Source organism: Rhipicephalus microplus, chromosome 8, assembly GCF_043290135.1.
Source record: "Rhipicephalus microplus isolate Deutch F79 chromosome 8, USDA_Rmic, whole genome shotgun sequence".
NCBI lineage: Eukaryota > Metazoa > Arthropoda > Arachnida > Ixodida > Ixodidae > Rhipicephalus > Rhipicephalus microplus.
The window spans coordinates 43,499,033-43,522,411 of record NC_134707.1 but is presented as its reverse complement, the minus strand read 5'-3'; the positions used below and the strand labels follow the sequence as shown (position 1 = coordinate 43,522,411).

Below are 23,379 nucleotides of genomic sequence, written 5' to 3'. Positions count from 1 at the left end.
TAGAAATAGGTATGTACCCTATTGATGTTGAAGCATTGGCGCCAATGTATTCAATATGAGTTGACGATAAAAACGTAGAAGTAAGATGAACCGCAGATAACTATATCGTATGTTTTGCAAGATGTTCGTAATATTTATATGCTACGAGGTTATATAGAAGGAACATTGCAGGCTCCAAACTTGAACACTTCTTTGGCGATGAGAAAGCACTTACCTGGCCCGTGTACTCTGTGTCTGGTTTGTTGATGAGATGCATCAAGAAGAACCTAAATAAAAGATTGCAACAAAGGCTTCAATATGCTTTGAAGCAGCAAAACAGCAGTCAAAGTCAAAAGCGGTTGATAATGAAGAATCTTCATTAAAATTGTTATTTTAATTATAAGGCGTAGTTCTATGTTTCACAAAACAATAGTGCTTTCTTGGATTTCTGTTTTTTAAGTAATTCGACGTTGCGATTGGGTAGACGAGAATATACGAAAGAGAATGCTGGACAGAGTTTCGAATGAAGAATTAGTGAAATCATGGGCTCAGTATCAAAGTTCTGGCGACCTCTTTGATCGGTACGTCACAGTGAACAGTGCTTTGTAAGAAAGACTTGATGTGAAAATCGTTGAAGCTGTAGTCATACAGCAGGCTTTCAGAGAAGAAATAGCAGAAATGTAGGATGTTATTTCTATGAAATTAGAAAGTTTTATTTGACGGGTTTATATCTTCAGAACATGGCGTCCTTATTTGGAGACTAATCTTTGTTTCGCCATTTTTAAACTTTTCTGAACACACAGCAAAACACTAGGCTAATCGGAAGCAGGTCAATTTGGTGCCTACAGACTATTTATAGTTCATCTTGCTGGTTTTTCAATTACGGCGCTCTTCCGTTGCTGACCTGAAAGTTCTGGGTGTGATCTCTGACGCGGTGGTCGTATTTCGATGGAGGTGAAAAGCTAGAGGGCCATGTCATGTGCGAGATCAGCACATATTAACGAAAATAAGATGGCAAAATGTTCCAGAGTCATACACTGTGACATCTCACATATTGAAGTCAAGGTTTTGGCCATGAAACATCAATAAATATCAAAGTCCATTCGCATAGTTTTCTGTTGAATCGTTTTCCTGCACACCACCGCTCTTGTGAAGGAAATACCGCATTGAACAAAACATTCGACGTGGGGCGCGTGGGCAGTAACCTAAGCGGGTGTACTTCTAGCCCTTTTTTAGGACGCGTACTTCCAGGGAATAACTGTGACATTCCATTTCATTTGCCGTATAAGCTTAAGAGGAAATATTGCTTGGCACGTTATAAAAAAAAAGTGATTTCATCTGAAACTTGCAGATGTTATAAAGTCATTCTAGGTCATCGACATTAAAGGATAAGTAAATTTGAGACATTTGTAGAGACTCATAATGCCTGTTGCAAAAAGAAAAGAATGTATCTGTAAACCTTACCAAATATCACGTATATAGGTTCTGGGGATATATTAATGGAGCAGCTGTTCGGCGCTTTTTCCTACCAACCTTGGCTGCATGCGCTTGATGTTAAGCTAAATCTGAGTAAACAAATCGTGTCATCTCTTCGGCAAGCAAAAATAAGCAACGTTTTGCTTGAAAACCTTGGAAAAAATGGATTAAACCATGATGATCTCTTTTTCTGCGCGCTACAGACGCCGAAATTTCAGTAAATGTTCACAGGAAAACCTCTTTCCAAACAACACTTTGAGAGGCCTGTATTCAAAAGTAAAAAAGAGACAAATGAAGAAGCATCCATTAGGATGTATTTTAATGTACTTACATGTAATTGGCCAAGTTATGCTCTTTCTGAACGTGTGTGTCGAAGCCGTGAGGCACCCGATCGAAATAGTCCTTGCCGATTCCGCAGATGAAGCAGTTGGACTAAGGATGAAAAAAATGAGACACCAGTTGCACCAAAGCAAAATACCACAAACAAATTGTTGCTCTCATGCCTTTCCATAAAACGAAAACGCTATGGTATTGAGGGGTGCTGAATTTGCGCAGTACTGGTTAATTACACTGTAAAATTGAACGTCTTGTCGCTTTTTCCTAATTTAGCAAAACACCGGAATAATTAGGCAGCTGCGAACTACAAGTCAGAAGGTGCCAGATAAATTTGTACTGAACATGCATTCTAACCACATAAGTGGCGTACGGAATATTTAAAAGCAACATCATAACTTCGATACTACAATATCCAAGCGCAATTTCTTTGGAATGCTTGAATAAGCAATATAGATAAATTATTAGCCTCGTCAGCAACGGGCGTGTGGTATGCACTGCGGAAGCTTGAACACATTGGCTAAAGCGGGTTATAGCAGAGCAATGAAATGTAAGCTTAATCAATGTGCTTCCTGATTATTCGCTCTAAGCACATACATGGCACTTGAATGCACATCATTTTAACGAAATATTTGATTGGCCTTCCCAATGACTGGTGAAGCTTAATGTTGAATCATGCCACCACGTATGTGCTGCTGCATTTACGTAGCAAGTTGATTTCGTGTGTGCGATTACAATACGTACCAATTTTCACAAACGTATGTATACCACTATATGTATACCACTATGCCACTGTCAAATACGTACAAATTTTCACAAACAGAAATTGGATTTCCTGCGTACTGATCAATTACCAAAAATGTATGCCAGTACAAGCTTGTCTACATACCAGTACGCTTGAGCATGCGCTCTTTATTTTTTCAGAACATAGCAATTTTGGAGTACTATTACAATCTACTCGAAGTGCTACTAGGTTTGGTAGCAGTCATGCTTATGATGACCAGCAGACGGACTATTACCATTATTGTTATATTGATTCCAAGAGCTTTCAGTATGGCCTAAGTTATGCGCAAAAGACAAACTACTCACCTCCATATCATCGACCACACTCTGCAGCTGGTCTCTCAGTTCTCCAAAGGCATCAATAATAAGACCTGAAAAAGTAGCACTAGTCTTATAGATACTACTACACGTAGTAAGCACGCTCCTGGAGAGTAGAAATCGCAACTGAATCATTCCAAATCGGAATTCATTCAGTAGCAGTGTCAATATTGAGAGATGTGTCAAAAATGCGTGGAAGAAAATTGATGAACTTCACAAGTTTGAGCAAATAAACAGACGTGTAATTTATAAGTAGTATGTAACAGTTTAACACATATTACAGCATACACACACACATTGAAAACCATGCTGCCTCACAAAACAAGTTGTGCCGATTCGACTGCTGCCACTTGAGAAATGATGTCCCAAACAGCTAGGTGTCTCAATCGGAATTTCGAAAAATAAAATGTATTAGCTCATATTTTGTCAGCAATGGCGTTCTTATTGTGAGGGGCGATGATTTTCAGAAAAAGTCTCTAATTTAAAAAATCTAATAAACATATATCTATATTGGGCTAATCAATACACAAAATAACTATGGCTGCGTAAAAGTCATTGTAGTTTTCAAGTTCGTGAAATTGCGGCAACGTTCGAAAACGTTAAAGCAAAATGAGTGCATGTGGTATAAAAGAGCCTAAAGTAAAATGTGCGAGTAGCCCCTCCCCTTTCTTGATGCGAACGTACTGCTCACACCGCTTACTTCTTAATTGAGAATTGCAACTTCAGCAAGATGGTATACACCATCTACGGCAACTACGACAGTTGTAAATTACCTGATAGCACATTCCTTGACACCTCTTCAATACCAGTAGTGACGAAAATCTCTCCAAATAAACTGCCCGTGTTTTACTTTCAAAAGGTCTTTAGATATCTTTAAAAGCAGTAACATGGGTGGTATGAATTCAGTTGTTTTAGTTGATTGTGTAATGCCGTTGTGATAAGTTCTTTTTTACCTTAACTGCCCTAAATATTGCGGCACAGCAAGAAGTGTAGAATATTTGTGGAAATGGGTTCAACCTATAATAATATTTTGAAATACAAACCATTATCTTTACTTTGATAAGTTTGGCAGAGCAGTGAATGTTCGTTATCTTAGCAAGGCTCAACTACTTTATTTAAATAAAAATGGATGTGGTAAGCATGCTTATTCTCGCTTGTTTATAGAAATAGGCAAATAAACTGCACGTTGATCTTACCCTGAATGATGGCCAGCAGAATGACGATGACAAAGAAGAAGAAAGTGATGTCAAAAATTATGCGGTACACTTCGTATTCGTCGCCGTCCGGAGGTTCGATTTCATCCCCTGTAAGTAGTAAGGGTGGTTTCCATGCGTGTGAAAATGTCATTGCAGATTTTATTTAGCCAAAATCAGTTCATGTCTTTTTGAATTTCCTTGGAATTACACTGTAAAGAACTCTGCACCTTTATTAAAGCTTCAAACAAGCAAAACACCTTTGTTCTCTAACAAATTTTACGAAATAAGAATATAAGGGTGTTTTTCATCGCCAAACAACCTTTAAGGGGTATTGCCTAAACGCCCTTTAGAAGTCACAGATTTTTTCTCTGATCAATGCACCTATCGCCGATACGACAGCGAACAAATTGATACATGGAACTCGCTTATTAAACTCCGTTGGATCCTAGGTGAGCTTATAATAAAAGATATGTCCTTTTCAGAGCCATCTACAACCCTACCCTAAATATAGGTATATTGTCTTGATGTTTAGGGTCTATTTATACGCAACAGAATAATTCCCCCTGGCACTGAACAACTTAAGATACTAACGTGCTATACAAACGAGTGGTTGTCTTTGTTTTTCTGTCCATACTATGACTATTTGCGCTCCGTCCACGGTGTATATCACAAAAGGCTTGGTTTTGCGTACGGTTTGGCGTGTGCGTGCATCTTCTATTTTGACGTAAATGCATGTCCCCTGACCAACACATTTCAATTTTTTCATGTTCTTAACGCGATAGCGTCAGTGCCGCCGAAAACCCGCCACCAGTGTCGGCCCCTTTGGTTGTGAGCAAAAAAATGTCAGTACGTCTGTGACTGAAAAATCAAGTTACCGAGATAGCCGCGGGAGGCCGCTACTTGTTCACGCGTGCGTGCGCGATCACACTGATAAAGCCGCGCTTTCGAAGAACAAAAAAAGTGCTCAAGGTCACGGGCACGGTAGCTTTTTTGCCTTGCCACCCCTCCCTGCTCAGCTTCGAGCGCTTTCGTCGGGAAGAAAAAAGAGATAATGCAATTGATGCATACGGCACACCTTTGTAACTGCACTTGCACTGGACAGATTCTTGAAATTCTTGCGGCGTTGAATTTGTGAGTCAATAAGCTCTTCCAGTGAATTTATTCCATGGTTACTTGAAAAAGTGTTTCAAGGCCCCTTTAACGCATTTCGTTCGACAGCTGTCACGACGAAAATGAGCCTATTCAGTTATATTAGTGCGTGCTGGTCCATTTTACTGTGTGCATAATATTAAGTATGCACTTGGCGGTTGAAGGGTGCACTAGAGGCCAGATTTTGCTATCGCGTTCAAATCTTTAAGGCGAAGCTTAAGGGTCCCCGAATTTTTTTTTTCTGTCATAAGGGTGTTTCGGCCCTGGAAAACACACAATAGCATGGGTGTTTCGATACGTCAAGACAAATTTTGCCTATGGTGTTTCCACGTGGCAAAACCCCTGTAAGGGAGCAAACTGGTTTACCATGCAGGCATGGCAAAGCCGATTCAGACGAAAGTGGGGATTGCATGACGTTGCAAATATTTATTTATTATTTTGTTATTATTTACTTATTTTGATTTATTGAAAATGCCTTACAGGTCCATTAAAAGGCACTGAGTAATTAGGACGTCAGTATATACACTGCAAAAAATACAGACAAAAAGTAAAACAGGAACAAGGAAACAAACAAAAAAACAAACAAGTGATAAAAAGCAAAATGCAACAAAGGTATACAATACTAAAATGCGAAAAAAACAGGGTATAATGAAAATATTCACGATTAGAGATGGATACGACGTGATCCGGAAGGCCGTTTCCATGTGCTGTTTTCGTAATAAATAGTCTTCTCGCAATTTAGCGCAGTTTCATGTGACGGTACATCACTGCTTTTACTACTGCTTGACTGGTTCCACGAAAAACAAATAGAGAGGCATTGTTGAAAAACATTGCTAATACATTAAAAACAATATCTATGCGGTGATTAAAAACGGTTCGTGAAAGCACAATTTTTTGTAAGGGTTGTCGCTGCGGTATATCCGGTACCTCCCTAGCAATCAAGCCTTGAACATCTATATCGGCCATAGGTTACCCTTTAAACATGCATACTTTAGCAGGTCTGCATTGAAAGTAATAAAACATTAGTGCTCTAGCAACTTCGAAATGCTGTTAATAAAGTGTTTTCTTTTTGTTTGTGGAAGTGTGCCTAATAAACGAGTGGTACTTCTAATTCTTAACGTAGATGTGCTCCTATAGGCTACTTGACGGAAGGGTCTCAGTGCCAATGTGCTGCCTGTTAACCATTGTGTTTTGCATTTTAACAACTAAACAAACAGTGTTACGGTTGACGCACACACATGAAAATGATTGAGTTGGTGCATACGATATTTGGTGGCCTTATTAATTTACATCACGATGTATTAAAAAAACATCAACTTAGCAGCCCAAGTTGGTGACGCCCACATGTCTGAGGTAAAATAGTCTATACTTACCGATTCCGCCACCAGCTCGCACACCTTTGTAGAGGTGGAAAACAAAGCACTGAAAGAATAAGATTATATTAAATATTACATCATCTAGCATCACAGTTCAAACTGATTGGCATAACTATAAAAAAGCTGTTTGTGTATACTTGTATAATGTTGTTGAGTTGAAATAGGTATTTTAGTCACTGTGTTTCTGAGTTCAATCCTGTTACGCACCACTTTCTTTTCTCGTAATACCATAGATACAAATTATTGTGAAGGTTTATAGTATTTGATGATGACTGCAAACGGCAGAATGTGCGTTCGGCTATAAGGTGTTCTTTATCATAATATTAATTCGAAATCCTTGCAGCTGTCTTTCTGGCCAATGTCTGGCTGTTAAATCACCATGAACAGCATAATTTCCAGCTTTTAGGTTTATATGAATGCATATGCACAAGACACTCTGTGTTTGTGAATCTAAATCATTGAGATGAATCAATATAAAAGAATCAATATAAGATAAGCTCTAAATAAATATATAAATAAATAAATGTTCTTCCGCTAGCACATTTTTGCATACTGACGTTTTTAGACCTCGAACCTTTCTACGACTACGGCTGCCCCTTGCACTTGTCCGGGAGAAAGGTATAGTGTTGTTCAGTCTCGTCTGGGCATAGGTTTCCCCAACGCCTACTTATTTAATATAGAGATGGCCATCAACCCGACGCGCACTACTGTGCCGTCGATGAGATTAGTGAACGCATTTGCTGTCGCTGCGATACACTTGCTGGGACAACAAGAGGCTTCACCTCCGCGCTGTTCTACATCACCTGGAAGGGAGTGGTATTAATGTCAAGATTGTTAAGGGGAAATGACGCTGCCTATCCCAGTTTCGAAAAGCAACAAAAGTGCTGTTCTGTTTTATCAAAGACGCCTGTTGGATTCGTCGTTTCTGATGGAAAACGTGACACTGTTAGCGTCGGCTCAGACAGTGACTTTTATGTCCTCCACTACACATTTCCTTTCCTCCTCTGCCTTCGAACATTACAGGGTAGCATACCAGATGCAGGCCTGGTTAACCTCTCTGACTTTATTTTGACTCCTCTTTCTATCTCTCTCTCAGTCACTGCGCCATTCACTGATCCACGCCAGAGTCTGGAATGAGCAGCTACATACCGTAAGCATACTGTGGCATTTCTGGTCAACTTGGTCGTCCTCCTCTTGAACGTAGAACTTGCGGAAAAAGCTAAATGCTATAACCGTGTAGATGTACACTATGATGGTCAGCAGCATCACTGTCAGCACCAACTGCAATATAACGTGCAGCAATGAATATAAGAACTCAAATCAACACAACTCGATTTTGTTACAGTACCTTTGTGCTCTAGTTTAACGTATTTTACATACTTTTAGACCCAGCCGGCTCTAACTCCGGGGTGTCCCAAATTAATGAGAATAGAAAAAATACTATCACCAGAGCTAAGAGGTTGATTGTAAAGCCCAAATCATGCGGCATCGCAACTATTACTAGCAGTGTCATGCGGCTACGATGAGTAGCAATTGTGACTTCAAATATTGCAGATCCCAGACTTAGTGTCGAAAAGTAGGCTTATCTCAGAAATGCTGAACTCGTTCCTGAAAATGCTAGAAGCCTGTTTTGAAAAGCGTACATAGCAAGAATCTGATTACGCCCATACTTACAATAATAACTATTGTAAAAAGTAAAAAAAAAAAACCTTGGCTAGCCTTCACGAAGGGCACTCCAGAGGAATCCTAATTAAGGAAAATCTTTATGGAAATCTCACTTCTTTGCATATATATAAACCTTGAAGACACTTCTTAAAAGCCATCGTTTTTACAACTGTCCTTTTTTTTAACACGGTTTCGTATTTACAGCATGCAGCCAAGCTACAAAGCTGATGTTGTTCTAATAAATGCATTACTTATAACTGAATGCATTACCGAAAAGACATATGTGCTTGTGTTTAAAATCCAACGGTTCCCATTACAATTCTCATGGTATAAATGCGTTTGCGTTCCTTATTCTCAATATTTATCATAGACGCCATCATGGCTCTATTCTGCATTTGCACCCTTGTGCGTTTACAGGTAGTTTTTTTAGGTGATTCAAGACTAAATAAATCGTGCTTTAATTTCTATTGTTTGGCTTAATATTAGAGTTCTCTTGCTGTTCAGGTGTTTTTTAACTTTTCATTTCTGAATGGAATTTATCATTGCTTCCATAGAGTCAGTTGCTCCCCTGATAGCTAATCTCTTTGAGTTTGTTACTTACTAAGCAGCAGGAATGTTTTAGGATCTTCATGCACGTTGCATTATCGAAGATATATAAACACGTTCCGCACCTGTTTGCCGTTGTGTGTAACCGACTGTAAGATGGTACGCAGTGTCTTGAAGCCGACAGCAACATCCAGTAGATGGGCCGCAAAGAAGAAGTAGTTCAGGTTTCCCATCACCGAGAACGTGAAGTACCACAAGTTGTACAGGAACGACTGCGCATAAAAGAAACGCAGGTTTGATGTGTCAGATGTTGTCCAAATATGAAATTACAAGCATTGATGTTCTAGAATACGATGATTAATTAAAAGAGATTAGGACGAATCATTGCTTGGCTGCTCGAACTTTCCACCCCAACAATCGATGGTCTAGCAGAAAAGAATAGTGGCCACATCTTATGGGGTCTCTGACTAGGGCTCCACCTGGTAAGGTAAGGAAGCTGACAGCTAGGGGCTGGTTTTACTGACAACCTCTATTTATATGAGACCTTAATAAATGCTTACAACCACCAACACCAACTCCACAAAAGGTGGTAAGTTACGTTTTTAAAACCCCTAGTTTTTGTTTATTAAGGCTTGGCCAATCAGTAGAGCTCGTATAGACTCAACTTTAAGCAATGGCGAAGCTCGCGGGTTTGCAAAAACTAGGTTCGGCTCACTCTACCATGTACAAGGTATGAGGTATCTAAACAGATATGTCAAAAAAGAAACTCACTTGCAGAAAGTAGTTGGCGTGAAATATTCCAAGCTCAAAATGTCATAACTTATTGTGTAGTGCCTAATATCCAATTATTACGTATTATTGAGCGGTATGAGCCGCGATCGCTATGTGGTACTTTGTAAAGTGCAGTCGTGAGTGGAGGGGCCTGGAAACATTTGAGCTCTAGTGTGGGTACAGAGCATAAGAAAGGTGTTACTTGTGCATCTTGTTCTGAAACTCAGAAGACGTTTGCAAATCTAGGATGAATTGTTCTGAAGTGGTGGTACCGACAGTTCGCAAAGTCAAACGTAAACACTTCGGCATCGCTTAAAAGGTGAAGAGACAAAGTGCACTTCAGTAGGAACGTATAACTGTTGACATTGATTTCATGTTCATACAGTAACAATTGCATAAAAAAAAGCTGTGACAACATGTTTTCTGAAGCAGTTACCTTGTTGTGCCAACTAAAACTAATATTATAGCGCGCAGCAGGATTTTGCGGTTGGCAACTGCAAGTGGCTTTAAATTGCGTTTTTCAAATAACACATCTCGAAAAGTAAGAAGTTGTGTTGCGAGACTTACATTATCAGTGATTGTGACTCCAGATTTCCAAATTTGGTATTTCCAGTCGACGTTCGTAATGCTAGAAGTAGCAAAGAAAAAGATAACATCATTCAGAAAATCAATAACCATAAGATATGGACAACGGTATACAGCACCCATGTAAAGTGTAAATATGAGACCACTTTATACAATTGTAGCAAGAGATGAGTAGGCTAATCAACAGCTCCATCATACCAGGCATAAGCTATGGTATACGTTATTGGACGTAGCGGTAGTCATCTTTAGGTTAGAGCCTACAAAAAGAACACAAAATCAATTTACTTCCTCTATTGCTAACTGTAATAACAGGTAAGCTTTACGTCCCAAAACCATGGTGTGGTCATGAGGAACGCATAGCATAGAGTTCCACAAATTTTTAGCACATGTGGTTTTCTAACGTGCACATAACTTTAAATACACGGGTCTCAAGCATTTTCCGACTTCATAGAGATCATTGCTTTGCGCGCAGCTGGGATTGCATACCGAAACTTTCCGGTTAGCAATCTGGCACCGTAACCACTAGGCCGCAGATTCGGATTGAGTAAAAAAACTAACTCATACACTTTATGTTCAACTGTAGCCGAATAGTGGATGCACAAGAAGTCCACAGGAACGTTTGCATGAGCAGGAATAATACAATAACTTGGTCGTTGTTATTAGTGTGCGAATGAACACGTCTCACAAGTATTACGTATTACAATGATACTGAAAACTATTCAATAAGAGAGTCGCCCCATGGATATCTCGCCAGATGGTTTTCTCGCCTGCGTTGTCCTCCCTTGGACGGCTACTCGACAGTGATGACCCGGTCAACGGATTTTTCTAACCAGCTGCCAATATTTTACTTTTATCTCAATCCATTTTAATCATTGCTTATCTTATTCACTCTTGAGCTACTGTTGATCTGTTGAGGTGTCGCACTCTAATGCAGACAGTTGCGCGGCTCACTTGTCTTTTAATTTTCTTTTATTTAGAAACCAGTACCCTCCCTCCTCCCCCACCTTGTTCGATACGGGACAAAGCTTTCTACTCCATGAAAAAGAACCATTCTCCTCATAGTTGCCAGAATCAGTATGTCAGTCACGAACACATATTGTAAAGCATTTCATTCCTGAAAGTAACTTCAGAAACGTTAACTCATGAGCTAACATTTTACGTATGAATCCAACTTTCGTATCATAGATATGCTCAAAAAGGTCCACCTATACTATGTTACTCGGTGGAGACTTACAGGGGGAACAGGCCACTCGCTTCCTCCTGTTCCTGAGAGATGGAACCGCTCTTGTCCATGCCAAGAACATTGCTCAGTGCTTCGGGGTCATAGGTCTCGGAGTACTTCTGCCGCACCTGTAGAGAAATCAATAAATGGTGATTGAAAGTTAGTCATTCGCAAGCATAGACTTTTCTACTAAATGGGGTAGATTGTGCTGAACCCTCCTATTTTTTTTTTCAAATGAGCGCTGAGGTGACCAGCAAGATGGCGAAAAGGTTAAAAAAAGAAAAGTAGACGACCCCACGTTTCTGGCACGAAACCACTAGGAACTTTATGTAGATTTCTCAGACTGAAAGGCTTCTTAATTTCCGAAAAATTCGTTCTTTATTCAGAAGTGTCTTAGACAGTATCTTAGGATGTGGCACGATCCACTTATTTACAAACGCTACCTTTTTAGGAATTTCCACTGCATTATTATAATTGAAGATTGAGATGCATGAGCACTTTATTCAGCTTTTTTTGTTACCACTTGCTGGTACAAAGAATAGTTCATAGGAAATGCACATTGTATTAGCACCTTTTAGCATTAGCCGTGTTCATCTAGAATACTGTGCTGCAGAAAACATTCATTTTTAAAACATGACAACATTTGATTCGGGAATTTTTATACGGCAAATCATGACATCTGTATGAGACACGTTGTAGTACAGTGCTTTATAAGTTTTAAAGACCGGAGGTTTTTAACTTGCACCTATATATATGTACCCCAGTTCCTAGCCATTTTGACTATAGCGAGAATGTGACATTTCCTGTAGAAACTAAGCCATTGCCATTTACGTCATCAACCGAGCACTGCAACCAAGTAACTCCACAGTTGCTGACTGACAAATATGTTCGATGGGCCGAACATGCAAAGAAAGCCCTTCTGCAAGCATAACTTTTGTGCTGGTTGGAAAACTATTTCTGTTCCTACTGAAGCGTAAGAGTTTAGTCTTATATAACTATCTTCTCGTGAGTTCGCCATAAATTTTCTGGATGTGCAGACTTTGTGAATCCAGGTGCTGATGCCTAAACATTCCACTCACCCTTTTCTTGACGAACTTGTCCCAGTAGTTCACAGGAAAAGATCTGCAATAAACATTGAAGAAAAGAATGAAGATTGTGTGTCTTCTGAAATACTGCTTTCAAAGCACAATCATAACTTTAGTTAACCTTACTCTGTAGTAAAATAATGCGAATAAGAAACAAGTGTAAATCAAAGTACTTTCATGGATAGACAGTGAAACTTACAGGGAGAACAAAAAACTAACTTGAGCTGTTGCAGATAACGAAAATCAGACAACGATCAGACATTGCAGACAACGAAAATCCGGGGACTTTTCCTAATACCACTCTCCACAATCATCCCAACTGTGCATGAAGCGGCGCTATAGATTCGGTTTCTAATGTCTTCTAGTAGTCATGCTCAATATCACGTCATATTCAATTCTGTTCAATATTCATATGTATTTCAAATAAATAGAGGAGCTGTCACAAAACGGTACCAATGCTGATATTGTCTAATTTTAACCTTTACTGCATACTGCACTGAAATGAATTCGCACTGTCTTTTTGCTTATGAATGTGAGCAGGCGATTTCGTTAGAAAATACTCCTATTTCACATATTACCTAAATATAGAAGATTCGGGGTTGCTTGACAGAACCAAATTGTTCTGATGATGATGATGTTTAGAGTTTAATGGCGCCAAATTGTTCTGGCATAGACTGACGCATTAGCCATTTCATACATGTAATAAATATTGGAAAGCTCAACATGTGCGTGCATTGCCGACGCTATTGTGCAGTTGAACTTGCGCGTGCTTGGCTGGAGAGCAGAGGGTGAGCTGGGTCTTACAAAAATGTTTGATAGTAAAAACTACTAAAAGAGTTTGATGTTCCCCTAAGCAAACCTCAATCGCTTCGATGAGAGAAAAACATAATTTCTTTTTTTGGTATTGCTTTGATCATTGTATGCGCGCTCTCTGTCAGAACAATAAAGTTCTTACACAGATGTTTTGTGCAGAAATGTTTGTGGTCAGTAACTGGGAAACTAACATACTGTATTGTTTTGGGGGCACTGAGGGGCGTTGACATTACTTTTTTTTCGTTGAAAGTTTTATCAGATGAGCCGTTTATATAGAAGTGTCACCTATATGTCACTGAATATGCTATTCATTAAACCAGCATTAGGCGTGTGGTAGTAGCCGAGATGAAGTTCCTGCTTATTACCAAGTCTTCCCTCTTAAGCTACAGAGAGTTCGTGTTTCAGCCATGTGTGAAATAAGGAAAATGCGGAGGTTGAACATTGATATGCTATTAGTTTCACCCTTTGGGTTTAGCACAAAAACGATTTTGTTATAACGTGACAGTGATTGCCTGCGCTAGATAAACACTTCATTTCACAAGATTAAAGCATTAAAAGAATACAATGCAGTGCATCGTCTCTCACTTGGTGCTTATCACAAGCTTGTCCCAACGTGCGCGTACATCATCTTCCGCAGGTTCTTCCGTGATATACAGACCGTCAAACTCCATGGCACGGGCAACTTCCTTCTCCCGTTTGAAAATGGCTAATGGAACCTGTACAGAAAAAAAGGTTGCTTGTTTTTAATACTCTCGATATATATTGGCTAAAATGTACCCATCAAGCTAATATAGAGCACGTGCGATTTTTGTCGGAAAGAAAGAATGAAAGTGCACACGTAGTAACAACGGTGCTATGGTGCAGGTTGATCTGATCAAATGATATTTTCGCCGAACAGTAGCATGGTACAAGGCTTATATTGTCACGCAGCCGTTGCATGAACGCAGACAGCAGTCAGGTTGCCTAAGATAAAGCTCATTATTTGGCCAAATTCTCGGCTGTGGAACGCGCAGCATAACACACTGCGCACCACTGACAGCGGCGAACAGAGCGTCGGCATCGCTCGTCTGCTCATTGTTGGGACGTGCCGGCTTTCATACTACATGCATCTGACTTTCTAGCCTTATCACAGATGTGTGGCAGCTTGGGCTAGTTGGTATGACATGACAATAGTTATAGCACGAGAACAGAACTTCGACAAAGAAACTCTATAGCGCTCGTCGTTCTTGTCTATTTGTCGTCGTTCTGTTCTAGCACTATCACTATCGTCTTACCACAGATGTTTCCGCAAGCTCTGAAATAAGTTTGACTGTTCGCGCCCTGCGCACAATCCTAAATCTATCCCCTACAATCGTGACGATTCTCGAAGACTCAGACATGGTCGGGGCCAAGTATTGCTGACAGTCTGTTTGGGTTTACACCAAATGCAGCAATATTGAACCAAGAATCTCACGCTGAAATATATAAGGAGAAGAGAATCAATAGTTCCTGAGACACGCTTCCTTAGAAACCCATGAGATAGTGACCTGAGAGCTGTCGACCACCCCCTCTACCTCTGTACCCTATTGCAGCAGCGTCGTGTTCAATTTGAATTTATTTTAGATTTTCCTGAAGACTGCACGCACAACGCGAACGGTATAGAGTATATTCAGGAACTTGCGCGGCCAGTAGTCGGAACATCTGATGGCTGGAACATCTGAACGCTGGAACATCTGATGGCTCATGTATAAATACTGGCACGCTTCATCTCTTGCCCATTAACTCGGAAGCCGACACTGTTCTCGCCGCTACCAGTGCACAGCTTATACTTTGTTCAGTTCACTTTGCGGGCACTGGTTCACCCTAATAAAGTGTTTCATCTGGAACACGCTGATTGCTGCTTTCGGCAACGTCACGACAACGGGGCATATATCAATGACTACAAGACACAAAAGCGGTGCGTATTATTACTTTGGGCCTTAAAATACGCACCTTGAGATGGTAGTATGCGATGAGCATGCAGAAGGAGACGAGTGAGTGAAACAGGGCCATGAACCGGATTATTGGCTCCAGATAAAAGAGCTTCTCTTCTATGATCACCCACTCCTCCAACTCCTCTTCGCTTGCCTCCGAGTCAGACAATGCTTCGGTCGCGTTCGCTAACATCTCAGCCAGACCACCGCCGGCATCGCTATCGCCCTCCACGTCGCTAAGCACGTCGGCGGCAGCCGCCACCGCCCCTGCTACATCATCGTCATCACCACCACTCTCCCCGGTTGAAACCTGCGAGGCAAGTAAATGCTTGTGTTAGAGCCTCACATCGAAATATGGTAGGGTAAGGTATACGCAAAACTTTAATAATGTCCTACAGAGCGTGTTCCAACACGCAGGGGGTCACCCCCACAAAGTAACCAGAAGGTCAAGGATCGGAGGTCTGCAGGAGAGCCCAGAGTTAGTCGGCAAAAAAGGCTCTGAAGTGGAAGAAAATGGGCTGCACGCAATTTTCATGTATATATACCGGGTGTTAAAACAAATGTCCCCAAGAGTTCTGGAAGTCAGGGAAATGCGGTAATAATTTGGTGCCTTCACAACTACTTCATCTGTTGCCGCAGGCCTAATATCATTTGGGACTGTAAAGAAAAATTGATATTAGCGAACTATTTAGACAGGCTGATATAATTAGACAGGAACGTCAAATCGGAGGACTGAAAGCCATTACGTAAAGAACTCATTGCAGCTTTGAGATTTCGAAAAACCAGACGCTAGATAGAAGTTCTAGGTAATGAAATTCTCTACATTTACCCTTTGAAGTGGCCGTTTCCTCCGAAGTTGATGTAATTGTTTTGTATGAAAAGGCACACTAATGGATCAATAATTAGACCCGATATATTCAGCACTGGTAATGCGCTCTAGAGAAAGCACACATTGATTGACAAGTAGCTAGACATAGCTGCTTTCTTAGATACATGGCTTAGACAGAAGAATAGTAAAAAAAAGAGGGTCTCCGTGTTTGTAATGTCAATACCAAGCCTAATAAAGTACATCCTATTTCGTTGGAAATGGTCGATATGCATACAATACAGACGACTTTGTACTAGAAAAATATGAAAGTCTGAATAATGTGTCTCTTTGTATATTTATTATCTGAAAAGCCACGAAGCAACCTACGGAAAATATACCTGAAGTTGTGACGCCACACATAAACAAATGTAGCTGATACCAAGAAAACGTGCAAATATATCAGCAGTATGTTTTTATGCAAAATGTATTTTCAACGCTGCTCGAGCATTGAGTGTCACATCAAAAAATTTGCCGATGAGTAGTATGCAACTTATGTTCTCCGCATGAGCGAAGAACTTCAGCAAAATACACGATGAATGCTGAAGCGGCGTAACACGGACTTCCTTCCAGCTGGAAAGCTGGAACATTCTGATTATATTCATGAAGTTTTATTGTTGGAAAAATTACCTTGTAAAAGAGAAGAATACAGTTGATGAAGAAAGCCAGCACAAGTGCGATATACTTCATGTTGTAGAAGTTTCTAGCCAGGAAGCTCTGCAAGACACAAACCAGGCAAGGAAGTTGTGAAGGTTTCGTTGTGGAAGTTGTGAAGCTGAAGTATTAAAACCTTTGTTATAAGCCTGCTCATGGCACCCTCTTTGCTGTCGAACCAATTTCGATCTGTGTGGTCACGTTCTACAATTTTCTATAAGTGCTTCGAAACGTACAATGTATCAACCTTTTGGCAGCTTCCAAGAACAATGTGAATTTTTTTTCTGAAATTGAGAAGTAGCTTACGATTCCATAGCCTAAACAAAACACAGAATGAGTTTAATTTACGTGCTATAAGGTGAAACAGGCATTTGCACTATAGAGGGTTTTAAGGAACTAGGTACCTAATAAATAAAAGTGTGGCAAATGTTAGAACACAATTACGTTGCTTTCATTAAGCTTGATGAATAAACGCATGAAAATGACAAAATGCACATGCAATATTTGGCTGACACTTTGCGTTTCCATGAGAGATAATTCCTCAACTTTACTGAGCCGAAAATCTACTTGCTGTTATTAGATACACCGTAAGCTGTGGAGGCTGTTAATGTTAGTAACTAAGCACCTTGAAATATACTGGCTAATCGTGAGACATCTAAAGGCAAATAATTTGTGAAATCACGGGTAGTCGCCTTGTTCATGCCTGTTTTACCTCCGTGAAATGGCAAATATTTTTCATAATAGGCAGCAACTCAAACAAGTCGCAGATTCGCTGCAAGGGCGAAGCAGTGACTTGAATATCAAATGAATACATTCTTATGAAGAAAGCTTCATTCATCATTAGAAATGGTGGTCACCGCAGCGAGCGAATTGACAATTAGGATTTCTATTACTTGAATGCAAGCCTAAACATGACAGCTGAACGCTAAGAGATGCATCAACCGTGTGCTCTTCTGCTTCAAAGAAAGTCACGTGACCGTGAGTGGTTCCACCCGGTGTGGGAAAGTAACCATTTTACGCCGAACGTACAACATCCCAGTCTACAGCGCCTTTTAAGGTAGAGAGACAGCCACCTCATTTCAACTCTGGTTGACGCTTGACTAGTGTTTGCCGGCAGCAACTGTGCTTTCACTCACCCACAGAGCGCAAAAAACAAGGGGTGATGTCAGTTGAAATGAACTTATTAATGAACATGACGGCGACGGTGAGGCCAAAATGTGGCAGCAGAGTGTTCTTGTAATTCCCACTGCAACAATTCTAGTCCAAGCACTTACCACAATCTTCTGTCCGTACTCGCTAAAATCGATGGCTGCGACAGGTGGCGCCTCGGTTGGCTTGGGTGGCTCCGCCGCTGCCATCTGGGGTGCCATCATCATGGCCGCCATCTCCGGTGTCGGCATTTTCGCGCGTTTGATGTCCCTGAACGCAGTGTCAAGAAACAAAAAACACACAAGCAGCCTTCAATCGCAGCCTGCTTAAGCTCTACTGTATAATTGTAGAAGATGTGCAATTCCAAAAACAATTATCCCTAGGTATTCTTGTACTTGTAATATGTTAACCACTCACTAAATTCACGGATATATAAAAATTTAATGCTTGTTTGTAAGGAATTTGTTAGAATCATTACGAAATATATTTCACCAAGGAAAAGAGACTACTTTTGAACGTAATAACATGTGGTTACAGCATCATAAATAATGCAAAATTGTCTCAATGGGTACAATATGGGTGCTTTATGATAGTCCTTTAGAGATAAACTATGCAATATGTAGACACAAACAGTCACAAACAGATTCGTCATCTGTACCAATAAACTAGTTATTCTGTCCTGAGTTAGTTGATAATTATGAGATGTAGTCACGGCTTAATAATGACGAAGTATGAATGTAGGCCTGCGAAGGCCAAAGCTAATGGCAGGAAGAAAGAGTACGAAATCTTGAATTTTGTCTACTTATATGGGGCGAAAATAAAAAAAACATGACAAGGCCAACGTGGGCCACATTATGCTGCCACATGAAATGCCCTGCAGCATGGCAATAATTATAGTAATAATAAAGTGCTTATTGAAATGCACACAAGCGTTGCACGTTTACTTACCCCTCTATTGTTGCCTGTGTGGCCTCCTTTGTCTTCACATCTCCATCCAAAACAGTTGTCTGAAAGTAAGTGATGATGTTTGTGAGTTCGTACGCAACACTAAACGCCTTCGTTTTTACCCAGTTGCGCATTGTTTAAAAGACGAACACATGAGTTGAAGAACATGACGGACGCCTGTTTCACGCTGAAGGAAATGTTCACGACTATCGGTTTCATCCGAAGAAACTCAACCAGCATGAAAACACAATACTCACCGTCTGCCCCAATCTACTTCTCCCCCCTCCCCTTCATCTCTCTATTGTTATAGTGCTCATGGGAAGTAGAAAGAAATACACTACAACAGTTTGTTCATTTTCGCGCCAGTCAGTAAGTCGCTTGCACTTGTACACCCTTCGTTTTCTATAAACACTGGTTGCCTTCTTGTTATATTATTGTGATTTTGCGAGAGCAATGCACGTTTTATTGCATCTTTAGTTGTTTTGAGTTTTTGCATTTATGCTTATTTATATTTTTCAGATATTTTTTTTGTTGAACAACCATACGACATCAAAGACAGCAATGCCCCGTTAGAAAAAAAAAACATTTTAAGAAAGGATCCAGCAAACGTGGTCTGCTTAAACGTTGCACTCCGGCAACTTTTTTTTTTTTCAGTTGTACCACCTTCAAAGCCTATGTTGTGCATAATATGTCTTCTCTGCACTTTTGATGTGACTGTGCTCTTGAAAAGAAATCATTACGAGCACTTGCACCTCGCCTTTTTTCAACAAACAAGCTTTTTATTTCACTGCACAATATATGAGCAATATGGTTAAAATACGAACGGAAAGAAGAAATTGACGAATTTAACGCAGCGCTGAATCCACAGATAAACTTATTTAAAAAAATGAAGGAGCTCACATATATCACAGTCTTAGCAGAAAAGTTCATACATAATTCAAGAAACAAACGCAAGTCTTGTCAAGAAAATATTTGTTTCATTGCAACGCATGTGCACCGTTTTCAAGACTCTTAATCACTTACTGAAATGATTTATGATGCTTTAAAACACACGCGCAGAATAATGGCGGTTCAATCTGAATTATACAGGTTTTCTTTTTCTTTCAAAACTTGATCTACTTGAGAGTTGATCGTTATATACATTTATTCTTTTCCTCCTTATTTCAACGCGCTCTTACTTATTCTGCGATAAATTTCCGCGAAACAGCCAAACTCGCGATTCTGCTTCAGCGTGTTTCTATTTCATTACCTGCGCATCTGGCGAAAGCCCATCCGGCAGCTCTCCATCGGGCGTGCCCTTCTCATGCGGCGATCCCTTGCTGGCGTCCTCGTCGGTGGTTTGGTCGGCGTCATCCATGCTCGACTGGGGGCTCAGCGTTGACTTTGGAGGTTGCACGTGGTACCTGGTCAAGCAGAGAAGTGAATTTCAGTTGAGAGCGCTTTATCAGCCTGGAGAACATGGGAACACAGTTTTCACTGCAGAGGCTCTGGTTGCGCGCAAAATCATCACAACCATATATATATATATATATATATATATATATATATATATATATATATATATATATACAATGCGAGAAAGCATGAGGTAGATGTAGCATGCCGAGGGTTATTAGTCAATACACGTTGATGATGAACTGAATTTCATTCATCGTATGAGAAATTTATCTTGCTCTTCGTTCGCCACAAGTCCAAAGAACCAGTATAAATGAATCACGTACGGATATATAAATGTTTCGACCGCCTCAAGCTTTAAAAAAACTGTTAGCTATGTTGTTAAACAAGGTTCAGCTATGTTGCTAAACAAGGTTCCTAGACCTATGAGTAACGTGGATTTCTTCTAGCACTCGCAGAGATGAAATGTGTACTTAATGGTGGCAACATGATTCCGCCGCCTTAAGTAAGTGTAAGGGCCTTCTTTGTAGTGCAGCATTTATTCAGTAATGAACAGTGCAGAGAAAAAAAACGCGTTCATCAACTCACTTTACTTCGCCGTCTTCCTCAGTTTTCGTGATATCCAGGCCAAAAGCGCGCATGTGCGGGGCCATGTCCGCCTCGGCCGGAAGCCCCCCACCAGCTGCCATACCAGCCGCCATGGCCACAGCCGCGGGCCCAGCCTCTAACGCGAGCGGAGGCCCCATGGCGCCGCCATACTTCAGTCCCCTGGCGTCTTCCTCGGGCACCGCGCTGCCCACCAGGGGCTGGCCACCCATCAGTCGCAGTGTCACGCGTACCACACTCCTGTGACCGGAAGTACAAACATTTACGATAGCCCATTACCTCTAAAGCCAAGCACAGCACAGGCACACTAATGAAACAAAAACAAGTTGGCACATATTGCAAAAACGGTGCTTGCAATACAAACGAGCATAGGTTGGCGCATTGAGTGGGAACGGGGCAGGAGATAGACCACCACCGCCCTAGTCAACTAAATAGGGGGGTACGCAAAGTTCGTCACCCATCTCTGAATGTAAAGCCTGTGCACGCCTACGCTTAAATAGTTTTTTCCGTCTATGAAGAAGCGCGCGGATAAATACCTAGTGCGTAACAGATGTATATAGACCTGTGAACCTGATGACTACGAAGTTAAGAAGACCCGTAAAGAGTTGGCGACAGAGGTGGGTGACGCGACAGACGAAAAGTTGGTATACGTATTATTTAGCGTTTTTCGGGACTTTAAGGTTGTGGCATAAGAGTCATTTTACGTAAAGTTTGTTGACATCATACTGGCTCCAGCAAATCTAAGGTGCTGCTCCGGGACACGCTCTGCTGTGCTCCACGAAAAGTTGTATTTTCTAGCCATTCTCGCTGCGTTTTCACGCACAATATCCTTGTAACGCGTCAAAACTGACGGAAGCTTTCTGCAGGCAATCACAATAATCCAGAAATAAAGGTGTAAGCGGTTATTTATTGTTTTTTGTTTATTTATGGCTGTACCCGAACAATCAGAATCATTTCTGAAGATTCGGGAGTCATCGAGAAGATCGGGTGAGTTTGAAAGCATGTGTATGGAGCACAGCAGCACAACACCTCACCTACTTGTTATGCGCCATGGATTAGTAAGATGATTAACTCGTAATTAGTACGGTCATTGACCGATGACAAATCGGTATTGAGCATTATTTCGAGACATTCCAAGTTACTGAGCCAAGTATCATCAAATGCCGCAATGTTTTCCCCACATTGTTTCAAGTGTGAAACACCAAGGAAAGAAACACTGACCTTGTAAACGCGAACATGAGCCAGATGACGTAGAAGAATCCGAAGAAAGACATCTTGAAAGACCCCAGCAAAATCTCGCCGATGGTCATGGAGCGCAGCTTCTGGTACTGACGCCGCAGATTTGACGGCCGCAGAACAGACAACAATGCCCCGATTCCGTCTCGCAGAAGCCCCAGGCCCTGCTTCAGAGGCTCAAGGGGGCCCCTGCAATTGGGCACATTGAGGCAGGGATGCTTACCTACACACACAGTTCTTGGAGGAATACAGTCTTTTGTTGAAAAAGCACCTTCAAAGTTTACAGTGATATTAGTTGAGCTGTCGCGAGTACATTGTAGGTATTGAACCTACGCAGTAAGTTTGATGCATTGGTAGCTGAACTTCACTTCTTCACTTCATTTTCCTTAAAGACCTCGCAGGGAGGTATTACATAAGGGGTGGGGTTTACATAATAGTGGCTACATACAAAACAGTGGTTACATACATTTACAAGATAGTGACTACAATGCACGTACAGTATAGTGGCTACAATACATTTATTGAGACATACCAAGTTTTATTTTTTCGGAAAATGAGGATAAGCAGACAATTTCGACGATATCGCGGGGCAGGCCGTTCCAGTCAGCTGATGATCGACAAAAGAAAGATTCAGAAAAAGTCGTAATGTGGCTGCGGGGACGAGTAACTTGTAAATGCTGCCCTGTGCGCAGAGATGTGCGCGGTGGCGGGGCCAGAATATATGGGGCATGATGAAGTGAGCTGTAAAAAAACTTGTGAAAAAGGATTACTGAATCAATGCGGTTCCGGGACGATAGCGTGTTCAAGCCAGGCTGAAACACAAGACGAAGAAAGCACAACTTTTTTTTTCGCACCACCAAATCATCACAAAAATGACGTACGAAGTCTGGACAAATGCCTAGGTTCCTACGCACTTCTTTTTTCTTTTTTTTATACACGCTCAGTCAGCTACTGAATAACGAACGGCATGCAGGTGGTGCTTCAAACGCCTTGAAAGATACCCCGGGGAGCCCAGCGTAAAAAAAAAAAAAATACCTGTGGCGATTCTGAAACTGACGCGTCAAGCGTTATAATCCTGCCACATGCACGTAAAAGTGGCTTCACGCTACGATACGACGCACGCGCACCAAGCGCAAGGGCCGAAAAAAAAAAAGAAATTGAAAGCGTCACGGCGCCGGCCTGGCCTGGCGTGCGCTGGCGCCAGCGCAGAGGAACCGGCAGCACTGCCACGATTAGCGCGGCGTTAGATACCTGCGGCGGCGCGCTCCCGCATTCTCCGT

General features: G+C 41.1%; 1 protein-coding gene across 1 annotated transcript in view; it reads right to left on the bottom strand.

Annotated features, from left to right (window-relative positions):
* RyR (Ryanodine receptor) overlaps positions 1-23,379 on the bottom strand; it is a 285,153-nt gene that overhangs the window by 548 nt on the left and 261,226 nt on the right. Inside the window, exons 111-128 of the mRNA XM_075871638.1 lie at positions 22,085-22,288; positions 20,846-21,103; positions 20,112-20,265; positions 18,866-18,924; positions 18,043-18,187; positions 16,745-16,831; positions 15,269-15,559; positions 13,883-14,013; positions 12,479-12,521; positions 11,412-11,527; positions 10,160-10,220; positions 8,947-9,093; positions 7,760-7,891; positions 6,608-6,656; positions 4,086-4,193; positions 2,878-2,942; positions 1,787-1,887; positions 215-266 (exon numbers count right to left, since the gene is read on the bottom strand). Of these exons, the coding sequence (XP_075727753.1) occupies positions 215-266; positions 1,787-1,887; positions 2,878-2,942; positions 4,086-4,193; positions 6,608-6,656; positions 7,760-7,891; positions 8,947-9,093; positions 10,160-10,220; positions 11,412-11,527; positions 12,479-12,521; positions 13,883-14,013; positions 15,269-15,559; positions 16,745-16,831; positions 18,043-18,187; positions 18,866-18,924; positions 20,112-20,265; positions 20,846-21,103; positions 22,085-22,288 (2,203 nt within the window). The remainder of the gene's footprint in view (positions 1-214; positions 267-1,786; positions 1,888-2,877; positions 2,943-4,085; positions 4,194-6,607; positions 6,657-7,759; positions 7,892-8,946; positions 9,094-10,159; positions 10,221-11,411; positions 11,528-12,478; positions 12,522-13,882; positions 14,014-15,268; positions 15,560-16,744; positions 16,832-18,042; positions 18,188-18,865; positions 18,925-20,111; positions 20,266-20,845; positions 21,104-22,084; positions 22,289-23,379) is intronic.